This window comes from Schistocerca nitens, chromosome 2, assembly GCF_023898315.1.
Source record: "Schistocerca nitens isolate TAMUIC-IGC-003100 chromosome 2, iqSchNite1.1, whole genome shotgun sequence".
Classification (NCBI taxonomy): domain Eukaryota; kingdom Metazoa; phylum Arthropoda; class Insecta; order Orthoptera; family Acrididae; genus Schistocerca; species Schistocerca nitens.
Window position 1 is genome coordinate 1,068,124,533 of NC_064615.1, and position 14,020 is coordinate 1,068,138,552.

At 42.5% G+C, this 14,020-nt stretch overlaps 1 protein-coding gene across 1 annotated transcript in view; it reads right to left on the reverse strand.

Annotated features, from left to right (window-relative positions):
* The window catches only part of LOC126237460 (dehydrogenase/reductase SDR family member 11-like), a 74,006-nt gene extending 65,980 nt beyond the window's left edge, over positions 1-8,026 (reverse strand). The window contains exon 1 of the mRNA XM_049947598.1: positions 7,749-8,026. Coding sequence (XP_049803555.1) covers positions 7,749-7,880 — 132 coding nt within the window. The 5' untranslated portion in view covers positions 7,881-8,026. The remainder of the gene's footprint in view (positions 1-7,748) is intronic.
* Between the last annotated feature and the right edge of the window lie 5,994 nt (positions 8,027-14,020).

Below are 14,020 nucleotides of genomic sequence, written 5' to 3' on the forward strand. Positions count from 1 at the left end.
ATATAGATTTGTTTCATATGCTATCATTTGTAACTGCTCTGGAGGGAATAGTGTTAGAAAAATGTCTTTTGGTGTTTCTTTTTCCTCTTCAATATTATTTGCCTGTATCACCACAAAACTGTTTTGGCCCTTTGGAAATTGGAAACTGTTCCCATACAACAGCAGCATCAGCTGTTTCCAGCACATCTTGCTCTCCGTTTGGAGGGTCACATTCAGTTACGGAAGATGGTACAGCTTCATCATCAAAACGAAGTCGGTTTGGTGCTTCAGAAATTTGTATTTCGTTGTCGTCACTTTCACTATCTGATATGCAAGACTCAGCACACTTGGTATGTCATCACGTATTTGCATCAGCATTTCGGTATTCAATTCACTTGCGTTGAATCTTCCTCTAGAAGCCTTGATCAAAAACAGTACACCTACAACAAAGAGCAGCCCCCACTAACCGATGTGTCACAGTGGTTTCGTAGCGAAAACATGCATATTTTTTGTGTTTACATAACAACTACGCAAGAAGTGGATCAAACTAAATTATTAGTCTATTCTACAATGCATAACTACGCCGGCTCAGATGATAATACAGCGGAAAACACAATATGTCACCACATGATCCTCAGCAACAGCCAACTCCGGCACACACTGCACAAATGGATTGCCCGAGCCGGCAGCGTGTTGTTTATGTTGACAAAAGAGGGTAGCACACTCCAGTGCTGTGGTGGTTTCGCGGAGCAGCCACTGAGCCGCTTTTGAGACATTAAATTAAAGGTGGTTTCACTGTGAAACCAGTTGTACGCAAAGAGTTAAATAGAGAACAAATAAAAAATACACTGATGACGATGTGAATACAGCGAAACATGTGTATGTGGAGAACAAGAAAGAAGTTGTACTGGCTTAAGGTGGAACCTGTTGTTGTTGTGGTCTTCGGTCCGAAGACTGGTTTGATGCTGCTGTGTCTACACCTGTCCGAAAACAAATTTATGTCGAGAATTTCATTAACAGCAGTCCGGTGCTTCATGGTGAAACAGTTTCCGTGGGTTATTGTAGGCTATCATTATATCCAGGTCCAGATCTAGGGAGGGGGCAAACCGGGGTAAGTGACACGGACGGCAATTTCAGGGAGGCGCCAAATTCATATTCTTGAAGAAAACAACATAGTTTCACAAAGTACCTAGCATCCAGCGCACGTTGGTCTATCGATAGTCGTATGATTTTGAAACGCATCGCTGCTGGTTTTTTGAACATTTTTGAACACATTCTAAGTTTATTTCTGAATCAATCATAAGTTGAGTTTTGAATGCTTGCACAGTGTACGTGATATCTCTGACAGGGGAATCCCCGTCGCATCCCCCAGACAAAAGGGGACGCCGGCCACTGTGGCCGAGCGGTTCTAGGCGCTTCAGTCCGGAACCGCGCTGCTGCTGCGCTTGCAGGTTCGAATCCTGCCTTGGGCATGGCTGTGTATGATGTCCTTAGGTTAGTTAGGTTTAAGTAGTTCTAAGTCTAGGGGGCTGATGGTCTCAGTTGTTAAGTCCCATAGTGCTTAGAGCCATTTGAACCAAAAGGGGACGTCGCTATACGAGCTGAGCCGAAGAAACCAGAACGGGTGAACAATCGCTGTTTGTTTATGTAGTTGACTGGGTATGCGAATGATATGCGTTATAATTACTAGCGAAGTCCATAGATTCAGACTACCAGAGTGAAAATAAACAGGTATAACAGGTAAGAAAGATTACATACTATCTTCTCGGTGGATCCAAGAAAATGAAATTTTGACAGAAAATTTGTGCCAGATTGCTACACTACAAAGGGCCAGTTGTACAGTGCCCGATTAGCAGTCACTTAAATTCTATTCGCGGAATATCACGGAAAACGCTGTACGAATACGTAATAACGCCTAACCGGGGAATAAATGCGGGATAAACAAACCGGTGATTCTGGCAGGGTTAGTGAAGTTAACTGGAGAATTTAGTTTTGAGAATGGTAGAAACAGTTACAGAATTAGTGATGGCAGGATTGTTTCTCAGTACAAGAAAGGAGAGTTAACGGGGACATCACACAAACCATATGGAAGAGTACGATGATTCCAAATTTATGTAAAAATTTCGTACTACTACTATCTTTCGACCTCATGCTTGAAAAACTGGAGCATCCGAATGAAAAGTGAAACTATTTCCTAACTTAAAACTTCTTGTTTGTAATAGGCCTAATAGGAATTCGACACTGGTACTTCATGAATTATATTTTGTCGTGTTATTTATGTAAATTAGGTAGATAAAAATGACCATTTGTGCTAAAACAGACTCGCTTATTTTGCGTGTATTGCAATGCTACAATATTAGAAAGTCCTATTCCGTTTTATCTATCAGACAGTGACAAAATTGAGCTAATCAGATCGAGAAAGCACGCCAATCTTGGGTACTATTCGTATAACAGCTTTTTTAACATTAGACAACGACATTTTGATTTTACTTGTAGCAAAACGTTTGACGAACTTTGGAGCGGTAATAGATTCTTTCGCAGAAAGGAAATCACGGCGTGTAAAGCTGTAGCAAGAGTAGAAAGAAACAAATGCTGCGACCTAAGGATTGGAGAAATGTGTACCATCTTGCTTGTCTCCTGCCTTTAATGGTTTTATGGATCCTGTATTTAATTTTATGTCACACAAAAGAGAAAGTGATTAGCTAATAGGGAACAAAGAGTGAAAATTTTCTGAGGAGTTCTTATTCTCTTGATTACAAATAATCCCATCCAATATTAACTGTGAGTTTTTTAAATGGGGGTTAGGATGTCAAACCGGCCGACTGGGAGCGGGAGAGGCACCACAGGACATCTTAATTTCCATTGTCCTGAATGTAGGTTTGATGGCTTCCATTACAAAATAAACACGTTTGAATTCCACACAGCGAAATACAGTAACGTGTGATAGAAGAATACTGTGTGAAGAGTCGTGGGACTGCACTTTGGCACACTTAAGACCAAATAACAAGTTTTCTATTTCCTCGAACATAAAAAGATCTACACTGAAGAGTCAAAGACACTGGTACTTCTCTCTAATATCGAGTAGGGCCCCATGAGTACGACGAAGTACCGCAATCTTGTCCACATTTCATTCTCAACATTGTGGCAACTAAAATCGACCATACGGAAAGTATACTCTATGAACTTTTACCTCTGCAAACTCTTCAAAATTTCGTGCAGTGGTTAACTATATTTAATGCTGCATAATAACTGCGTTGAACATCGAAACAAAATTAAGTCATTTATGGGGGGAAGGTATCAGTCAAGAAGATGTGTAAAAATCTAATTTTTGGGCCAAATAGTTTTAGTGGAATCGAATGATTAGAGTGTCAAAGCAGTCGGAACACCATGTACCTGCACAGGCGAGCAGTGCAGTGACAAAATCGCGCACAGCGCGGAATGCAGGGAGCACGTCTTTGTAGCAGCGAAAGGGGTAATGCGGCCGTGGTGGCTTTACTTCACGTACTGCGCGCTCCCCCCTAAACGTAAGTTTGCGAACTATTCTATACAGGGTGATTCAAAAAGAATACCACAACTTTAAAAATGTGTATTCAATGAAAGAAACATAATATAACCTTCTGTTATACATCATTACAAAGAGTATTTAAAAAGGTTTTTTTTTCACTCAAAAACAAGTTCAGAGGTGTTCAATATGGCCCCCTCCAGACACACGAGCAATATCAACCCGATACTCCAACTCGTTCCACACTCTCTGTAGCATATCAGGCGTAACAGTTTGGATAGCTGCTGTTATTTCTCGTTTCAAATCATCAATGGTGGCTGGGAGAGGTGGCCGAAACACCATATCCTTAACATACCCCCACAAGAAAAAATCGCAGGGGGTAAGATCAGGGCTTCTTGGAGGCCAGTGATGAAGTGCTCTGTCACGGGCTGCCTGGCGGCCGATCCATCGCCTCGGGTAGTTGACGTTCAGGTTTCATAACTAACCTTTTTCGTAGGACTCTCCATACAGTTGATTGTGGAATTTGCAGCTCCCTGCAAGTCGATTTTCCTGGGCTGCGAACAAATGCTTGCTGGATGCATGCTACATTTTCATCACTCGTTCTCGGCCGTCCAGAACTTTTCCCTTTGCACAAACACCCATCCTCTGTAAACTGTTTATACCAACGTTTAATACACCACCTATCAGGAGGTTTAACACCATACTTCGTTCGAAATGCACGCTGAACAACTGTCGTCGATTCACTTCTGCCGTACTCAATAACACAAAAAGCTTTCTGTTGAGCGGTCGCCATCTTAGCATCAACTGACGCTGACGCCTAGTCAACAGCGCCTCAAGCGAACAAATGTACAACTAAATGAAACTTTATAGCTCCCTTAATTCGCCGACAGATAGTGCTTAGCTCTGCCTTTTCTCGTTGCAGAGTTTTAAATTCCTAAAGTTGTGGTATTCTTTTTGAATCACCCTGTACTATGGCGCTGCTTCTCTTGGCGCGTGCGTCGTGTGCAACTGGCAACGGAGCAGTCTCCCGCGTCTGGGCGGGTATGCGCGAGCCGCCAAGATAAAAGAATTCAACTTATAATATCGTCGGTTCCTTCCGCGGGGCACAGCGGCCTCCTGTAAACTCACTTGATCCATTTGATTATAGCATTCATTAGCGGACGCTGAACGGCTGAAAGCAAGGGGAAACTACAGCCGTAATTTTTCCCGAGGACATGCAGCTCTACTGTATGATTAAATGATGATGGCGTCCTCTTGGGTAAAATATTCCGGAGGTAAAATAGTCCCCCATTCGGATCTCCGGGCGGGGACTACACAAGAGGACGTCGTTATCAGGAGAAAGAAAACTGGCGTTCTACGGATCGGAGCGTGGAATGTCAGATCACTTAATCGGGCAGGTAGGTTAGAAAATTTGAAAAGGGAAATGGATAGGTTAAAGTTAGATATAGTGGGAATTAGTGAAGTTCGGTGGCAGGAGGAACAAGACTTTTGGTCAGGTGATTACAGGGTTATAAATACAAAATCAAATAGGGGTAATGCAGGAGTAGGTTTAATAATGAATAAAAAAATAGGAGTGCGGGTTAGCTACTACAAACAGCATAGTGAACGCATTATTGTGGCCAAGATAGACACAAAGCCCATGCCTACTACAGTAGTACAAGTTTATATGCCAACTAGCTCTGCAGATGATGAAGAAATAGATGAAATGTATGACGAGATAAAAGAAATTATTCAGGTAGTGAAGGGAGACGAAAATTTAATAGTCATGGGTGACTGGAAGTCGTCAGTAGGAAAAGGGAGAGAAGGAAACATAGTAGGTGAATATGGATTGGGGGGAAGGAATGAAAGAGGAATCCGCCTTGTACAATTTTGCACAGAGCATAACTTAATCATAGCTAACACTTGGTTCAAGAATCATGAAAGGAGGCTGTATACATGGAAGAAGCCAGGAGATACTGACAGGTTTCAGATAGATTATATAATGGTAAGACAGAGATTTAGGAACCAGGTTTTAAATTGTAAGACATTTCCTGAGGCAGATGTGGATTCTGACCACAATCTATTGGTTATGAACTGCAGATTGAAACTGAAGAAACTGCAAAAAGGTGGGAATTTAAGGAGATGGGACCTGGATAAACTGAAAGAACCAGAGGTTGTAGAGAGTTTCAGGGAGAGCATAAGGGGACAATTGACAGGAATGGGGGAAAGAAATACAGTAGAAGAAGAATGGGTAGCTCTGAGGGATGAAGTGGTGAAGGCAGCAGACGATCAAGTAGGTAAAAAGACGAGGGCTAATAGAAATCCTTGGGTAACAGAAGAAATATTGAATTTAATTGATGAAAGGAGAAAATATAAAAATGCAGTAAATGAAGCAGGCAAAAAGGAATACAAACGTCTCAAAAATGAAATCGACAGGAAGTGCAAAATGGCTAAGCAGGGATGGCTAGAGGACAAATGTAAGGATGTAGAGGCTTGTCTCACTAGGGGTAAGATAGATACTGCCTACAGGAAAATTAAAGAGACCTTTGGAGAGAAGAGAACCACTTGTATGAATATCAAGAGCTCAGATGGAAACCCAGTTCTAAGCAAAGAAGGGAAGGCAGAAAGGTGGAAGGAGTATATAGAGGGTTTATACAAGGGAGATGTACTCGAGGACAATATTATGGAAATGGAGGAGGATGTAGATGAAGACGGAATGGGAGATAAGATACTGCGTGAAGAGTTTGACAGAGCACTGAAAGACCTGAGTCGAAACAAGGCCCCGGGAGTAGACAACATTCCACTAGAACTACTGATGGCCTCGGGAGAGCCAGTCATGACAAAACTCTACCATCTAGTGAGCACGATGTATGAGACAGGTGAAATACCCTCAGACTTCAAGAAGAATATAATAATTCCAATCCCAAAGAAAGCAGGTGTTGACAGATGTGAAAATTACCGAACTATCAGTTTAATAAGTCACAGCTGCAAAATACTAACGCGAATTCTTTACAGACGAATGGAAAAACTGGTAGAAGCCGACCTCGGGGAAGATCAGTTTGGATTCCGTAGAAATGTTGGAACACGTGAGGCAATACTGACCTTACGACTTATCTTGGAAGAAAGATTAAGAAAAGGCAAACCTACGTTTCTAGCATTTGTAGACTTAGAGAAAGCTTTTGACAATGTTAACTGGAATACTCTCTTTCAAATTCTGAAGGCGGCAGGGGTAAAATACAGGGAGCGAAAGGCTATTTACAGTTTGTACAGAAACCAGATGGCAGTTATAAGAGTCGAGGGGCATGAAAGGGAAGCAGTGGTTGGGAAAGGAGTGAGACAGGGTTGTAGCCTCTCCCCGATGTTATTCAATCTGTATATTGAGCAAGCAGTAAAGGAAACAAAAGAAAAGTTCGGAGTAGGGATTAAAATTCATGGAGAAGAAGTAAAAACTTTGAGGTTCGCCGATGACATTGTAATTCTGTCAGAGACAGCAAAGGACTTGGAAGAGCAGTTGAACGGAATGGACAATGTCTTGAAAGGAGGATATAAGATGAACATCAACAAAAGCAAAACGAGGATAATGGAATGTAGTCAAATTAAGTCGGGTGATGCTGAGGGAATTAGATTAGGAAATGAGACACTTAAAGTAGTAAAGGAGTTTTGCTATTTAGGGAGTAAAATAACCGATGATGGTCGAAGTAGAGAGGATATAAAATGTAGACTGGCAATGGCAAGGAAATCGTTTCTGAAGAAGAGAAATTTGTTAACATCGAGTATAGATTTAGGTGTCAGGAAGTCGTTTCTGAAAGTATTTGTATGGAGTGTAGCCATGTATGGAAGTGAGACTTGGACGATAACTAGTTTGGACAAGAAGAGAATAGAAGCTTTCGAAATGTGGTGCTACAGAAGAATGCTGAAGATTAGATGGGTAGATCACATAACTAATGAGGAGGTATTGAATAGGATTGGGGAGAAGAGAAGTTTGTGGCACAACTTGACTAAAAGAAGGGATCGGTTGGTAGGACATGTTTTGAGGCATCAAGGGATCACAACTTTAGCATTGGAGGGCAGCGTGGAGGGTAAAAATCGTAGAGGGAGACCAAGAGATCAATACACTAAGCAGATTCAGAAGGATGTAGGTTGCAGTAGGTACTGGGAGATGAAGAAGCTTGCACAGGATAGAGTAGCATGGAGAGCTGCATCAAACCAGTCTCAGGACTGAAGACCACAACAACAACAACAGCGGACGCTGGGGCAAGGACAGTGCGCTGGCGGAGCTCGGACTCACCTTGACCTTGTCCGGCCTCCTGGCGAGTCCCACGACGGTGAGGCCCTGCCGCAGCAGCTGTCGCGCCACGGCGGCGCCCACTCCCTGGCTGGCTCCCGTCACCACGGCAACGCGTCCCCTGTACCTGTCCATGGCCGTGTCCGTGACGTGTACACGCTAGTCTAGTCGTGTCTAGAAGGCTCGGCGGCACGCCGCGTACTGGGCGAGGTGCAGCGGCGTCCGCCAGGATATACGCCGCGGGAAGGTTGCCTCCTATTTGTGCAACACGGCGCAACTGCGGCCGATGAGTTATCAGGCGTCAGTGCAACCCATTTCTGATAACGCAGTCGGTACTCGAATGGCTATACCGCGTATCTACAGATAAGGTGTTCGTATACTGTCGACGCCGTTGCTCGTACTTGAACTGGACATCCGTACCCAATGCTGAATAGAATATCATGTGTATCAGTATGCGACAGGAATCAAATCGCGTGACAATTAAGATGGGAGAGAAAGGAGGAAGATATGCGGGTGATTCCAAAACTAGTCGTAAGCTACACCTTATTTGCAGATAAGAGAGCATTTTACTTTATTTCCAGTTTTGCTGTTTCACAAACGTGAAGTGAATGTATGAGCACTGCACCCCAAGGGTCGGTGCTGGGGCCACTGCTGTTTCTTATTTATATAAATGATATGCCTTCTAGTATTACAGGTGATTCAAAAATATTTCTGTTTGCTGATGACACCAGCTTGGTAGTGAAGGATCTTGTGTGTAATATTGAAACAGTATCAAATAATGTAGTTCATGAAATAAGTTCGTGGCTTGTGGAAAATAATTTGATGTTAAATCACAGTAAGACTCAGTTTTTACAGTTTCCAACTCACAATTCAACAAGAACCGATATTTTGATCAGACAGAATTGGCTATTATAAGAGAGACGGAACAGTTCAAGTTCCTAGGCGTTCGGATAGATAGCAAGCTGTTGTGGAAAGCCCACGTCCAGGATCTTGTTCAGAAACTAAATGCTGCTTTATTCACCAGTAGAAAAGTATCTGAAATAAGTGACACTTCAACACGAAAAGTATTCTACTTCGCATATTTTCATACGCTTATGTCGTATGGTATTATTTTTTTGGGCTAATTCTTCTGATTCAAAAAGGGTATTTTTGGCTCAAAAACGGGCTGTTCGAGCTATATGTGGTGTAAGTTCGAGAATGTCTTGTCGACCCCTATTCAATAGTCTGGGAATTCTGACATTGGCCTCACAGTATATATTTTCTTTAATGTCGTTTGTTGTTTACAATATTAGCCTATTCCCAAGAGTTAGCAGCTTTCACTCAGTTAATACTAGGCAGAAATCCAATCTGCATGTGGAATGCACTTCCTTGACTCTTGTGCAAAAAGGAGTGCAGTATTCTGCTGCATCCATTTTCAATAAGCTACCACAAGAACTCAAAAATCTTAGCAGTAGCCCAAACTCTTTTAAGTCTAAACTGAAGTTTCCTCACAGCTCACTCCTTCTATTCTGTCGAGGAGCTCCTGGAAGATCTAAAAAATTAAGGAAATTCCAGTGTTACATTGTTGATTTTCTTTACTTAAACTTACTTGTCACCTGAATATGTTTTTTATATTTCATTTTATCTGTTTCTCATATCGTGTTATAATTTCATGTATTGACTTGTTCCATAACCATGGAGACTTCTCCTTAATTTGGTCCCACGGAACAATAAATAAATAAATAAATGTACGAAACAAGGAGTGAGTGGTAGGTTCCCACGCTGGCTAGCCATCTGGCTGTCTGGTGCTTCCAGAGCCAGTGGGATGAGGTGCCGACGCAGAAATCGCTCGTGAAGTCAGGAAAGAGATGTGTAGGGGAAGTACGTTTCTTCTGGCGCGAATCAAGTAACTGTTATTAATAAATATTTGATAGCAAAGGTTGCTATTTGCCACTCAGACATTAGGAAGAGTCTTCAGGTCACAAATACAGTCTTCCAGTAATTTTACAAAAAAATGGTTCAAATGGTTCTGAGTACTATGGGACTTAACTTGTGAGGTCATCAGTCCCATAGAACTTAGAACTACCTAAACCTAACTAATCTAAGGACATCACACACATCCATGCCCGAGGCAGGATTCGAACCTGCGACCGTAGCGGTCGCGCGGATTAATTTTACAATACCAGGAAACGTTGATATTAACAACTAAATGAATAACTTTGGCATAAACGAAAATGTACTATTTTATAAGTACTATACCGATCGTACACTCAAGTTACAGACTGTACATCATAGTTGGCAGTCGTCGATAGGATGCCTTTCGTTCTAGTCATGGGGTAGACAATGCTCTCGTACCGTTAATAGTTAGTTTACAATCAGTGTGAACAAGTTAACTTTGCGGTGTTTCTTAAATAAACGCGCCATAATGGCATCCACTGTAAAAATTATTTGGACAACAAAAATTTCTTCCTGCTTCATTACGTAAAACATAGACATCCGTACTGCGCTTTCAGAATTCGACGGCGCTGCTACGGCTCTGCAAGGCGACATAAAAACTACCACAGCATCTCTACGTAATAGGCAGGAAGAATTTCTATGCGACGGCCCACGAAGTCAGTTTGTAACACTCCGATTTTATGGTATCCCGCTCGATCGGGATCTGATAGCAGCCCAAATAATAATTAATTGATGTGACCGTGTACCTAATGGGGCTGGCAATCGGATTTGACTGCTACGGAGTTGTTACATTCCATTTTGTCCTTCTCAAATGCTGTAATAATGAAATGTCTGGTGACAAGAAGAACGCCAACACAGCTTCATTAGTCAAGAACCTATATTCGTCTCTAAAACACAAGAACAAGGAGACAGCCACTGCCTTCGTCATACATGTTTAATTATGGCTAATCTCAGCACAGGCCTCTTCGTTATTCATTATTGTCACACGCAAATTCAATCACTGCAATCCAACACTGCAATCCAAATCATGCCGGCGCGGTAGACGCGAAACCAAATAAATATCGTCACAAAAATATTACTGATCACTCTCGTAATTAAACTTCTTCACTTTCCCGTATTATTCTAACACAAAGGGGTTAAACCGCGGCGATGGCCACTCCCTTTGTCGGTACAGCCTTGCATTATAGCAACCGGCCTCCGCACGGCTCGGCTAGCAACCCGGAACTCACTTCAACTCTACACTCGCTCTCGCAACCCGACACTATCGATTGTTTCCCCTGTCGACCTGTGCCGAGTGCAAACTTATAGTAAGGGCCTACGGACCCCTTACAAGTTCAAGGATGGAGTGGCTTAATTATCGCAAAACTCTGCTGGGAATGCATGGCCAGTTATTGTTATTGTTATCTGTTCCGTATTTAATTGGCCTTTGGAATGACACCTCCTGGGAATGATGGGAACTACGATCTAGTCAGCTAGAGAGAAGGCAGTATCTGGCAGGAAAAGCGGTTAACAGCCTCTGCTACTCCATAGAACAGCGAAGCTTCGCCAGTATCTATACCTAACTGTACATATAGGCTGTCCCAGCAGTACTGATCGGTACTGAGGGCAGGAACGATCATCCGAAACAAAAATGTCTCTTAAACATGGATTCTAAAATGCATACCTGAAAAGCTGTGAGCACTTCTTCGTCTTAGATTTTGTGAAATAAATCTCTTGTACTCCAAACTCTTTGCCTTCCAAATTTTTGGAGGAGGTAATATGGACCAGAACAGGAAAAAATTGTTGGTAAACGTAGGCTACAAAATGCGTACCTTAACAGCTATGAACACTTGTTTAGTAGATGACATATCTGTAACAGTAGCGAACATGAACAGGTTCTCATGACTGTTAAGGTGTGCAGCTTAGAACCCATGTTTACTAGACACGTTTTTCTTGTTTTGGTCCATACTACCTTATCCCAAAAAGTGGAAAGCCAATAGCTTGCAGTAGTAAAGATTTGCTTCGCAATATGAAAGATGAAGAATTGTTCAGAGCTCTTAAGGTATGCATTTTAGAGTTCACGTTTACTGCACTGTTTTTGCTTCGAATGATCGATCCCATCATATCCCTCAATACTGACCATTTCTCCTGGGACACTGTGTATTATAAATCAAAGTTTTTTGCCACGACTTTCTGTCCGTATGTGAAGGCTAATCTCAGGAACTACTCGGTTGCTGCGTAAGTTCGTAGCGTATTTCTTTTGCATATCGGGAGTCCGTTTGCAATGGTTTTATTTATCGATTGTCACTTTTATCTGTAGTTCGCTGTTGCTATTTGAGTTTACATATTGTCATTTACTCATTTGGAGATAGTGAGTGTGTAGCTGATGAAGCGAGAAGATGGAGTGCCAAGTGGTCAAATCGGAACATTTCCGACAAATTCTTCTGTGTGAGTTCAATAGGGAGGTGACAGCAGCAGATGCAACCAGAAACATTGCCGCTTTGTGTGAGGATAACGCCATTGGACAGAGCACGGCAAGAAAATGGTCGTTGTGGCGTTAGTGGCTCTCCACGTTCATGAAGACGTTTGGGGCTTGATGAAGATCCTTTAAACGCATTAATCCATAGTCATCCATGTCAGTGTACTCTAGAACTGACAAATGTGGTGAACTGTGATCATTCCACCATCGTGTTACATTTGCATGCGATGGGGAAGGTTCAAAAATCAGGTGTATGGGTGTTGGGTATTTAATCCAAAATTAGAAAAATCAGCAGGTGGGTATACGTGCATCTCTCCTTGCTCATCATCAATTGGCTCGAGAGCTACACTGACTGTTCGTATCCTCAATGTAGTGCTGACGAGAAATGGCGTCTTCATGCTAACGTAAGGAGAAGAAGGGAATCGTTGAGCCGAAACAAAACAGCAGCTCCACGTAGAAAGATAAGCACGCACCCACAAACGACAATGTTATGCCGCTGGTGAAACAGCGGCTGCGTGGTGTACTACAAATTATTTCTCTGTGGTATAACCACCACTGTTGACATTTATTTTCAACAACTGAGACGTTCCCAATCGAAGAACAACGACCAGGAAGACTGCGTAAAGTGATGCTACACCACGCTAACATGCAGCTACATTCTGCTAGACTCACAAAAAACATATATGCGATTTCAGTCTTTCTCGGCGTATTCCACTGATGAATTCTTCTCGGGTTATCAGCCGACTGGTGGCGTCGTCTTGTTACAATGTTTCAATGAGTATCGTACCCATAACCTTCTCCAGCTTCCACTAACATTCTTGCTGTATGAGCTGTGGCTCCGTTCTGCTGAAGCCAAACTCGCCGGATAGGAACACGTTTTCTTCTTAGTTCAGGTAGGAAGAATTCAGTGATCACCTGTCTGTAACGTTCAGAGGTTACAGTTAACAGTGTTCCCGCTATCGTCCTGGAAAAAATATGGACCAATAATACCTGTACCGGTTACAATGCACCAAACTGTCACCTTGGGACTATGTAATGGCTTCTTATGTGTTAGTTTTTGATTTTCACTCTCCCAATGACGACAGTTCAAATGAAAATGAGCTTCTTCACTCATAAACGAAATAATGTTGTTATTTTGCTCAAGTATGGCCTCCATTTCTCAAGCAAAACTGATCCGCTGTACACAATCTCTAGGGTTCAATTGTTGCACCACGACTATCTTGTAGGGATGAAATCCTAGACCAGTATGCAAAATACGCCTTGCTGAAAGAGTACTGAGGCGCATCACAGCAGAATGTGTCCTAGCAGATCGACGAGGACTAAGGAATATGGCTTAATGAACTGTTTCAAGCTTTTCTGCTGTGCGTACTGAACGAGGAGCCCCTGGCGGTTTTCTGTTCATCACTGTTCCTCGTAAACAAAATGATTTAGCCCATCGTAAAGTGGCTTTACGATTGAGAGCGCTATCATGTCTCGCGAGATTGAAATGGCCACGAAACTCACGCTAAACTGCAACGATAGACTCATTATTACGCACAAACCTATCGTAAGCAAACACACGATGTTCCACAGTCCACGGCTCCATGACCTCGACTATACAAAATCGCATGAGTTACCAAACACACGTATTATAAAGAAGCGGCCCAGCCGCAGTTACTTAGTGCCATCCATACGAAGCCGGGGCAGGTCGATAGTGCAGTATAAATACTGATAACTGTAACTAGTTACTTTTGAAATATTTGTTCGATCCTATAAACTAGTTCTTGAACACTTTTAACCTCGTTTTGAGTGCGGCAAGCGGGAAGTCACAAATTTAGTGCGATGCTGGCGGTGAGTCGACAGCAAACCAATGCCGATGACAACTGAGGTATACATGCCGATA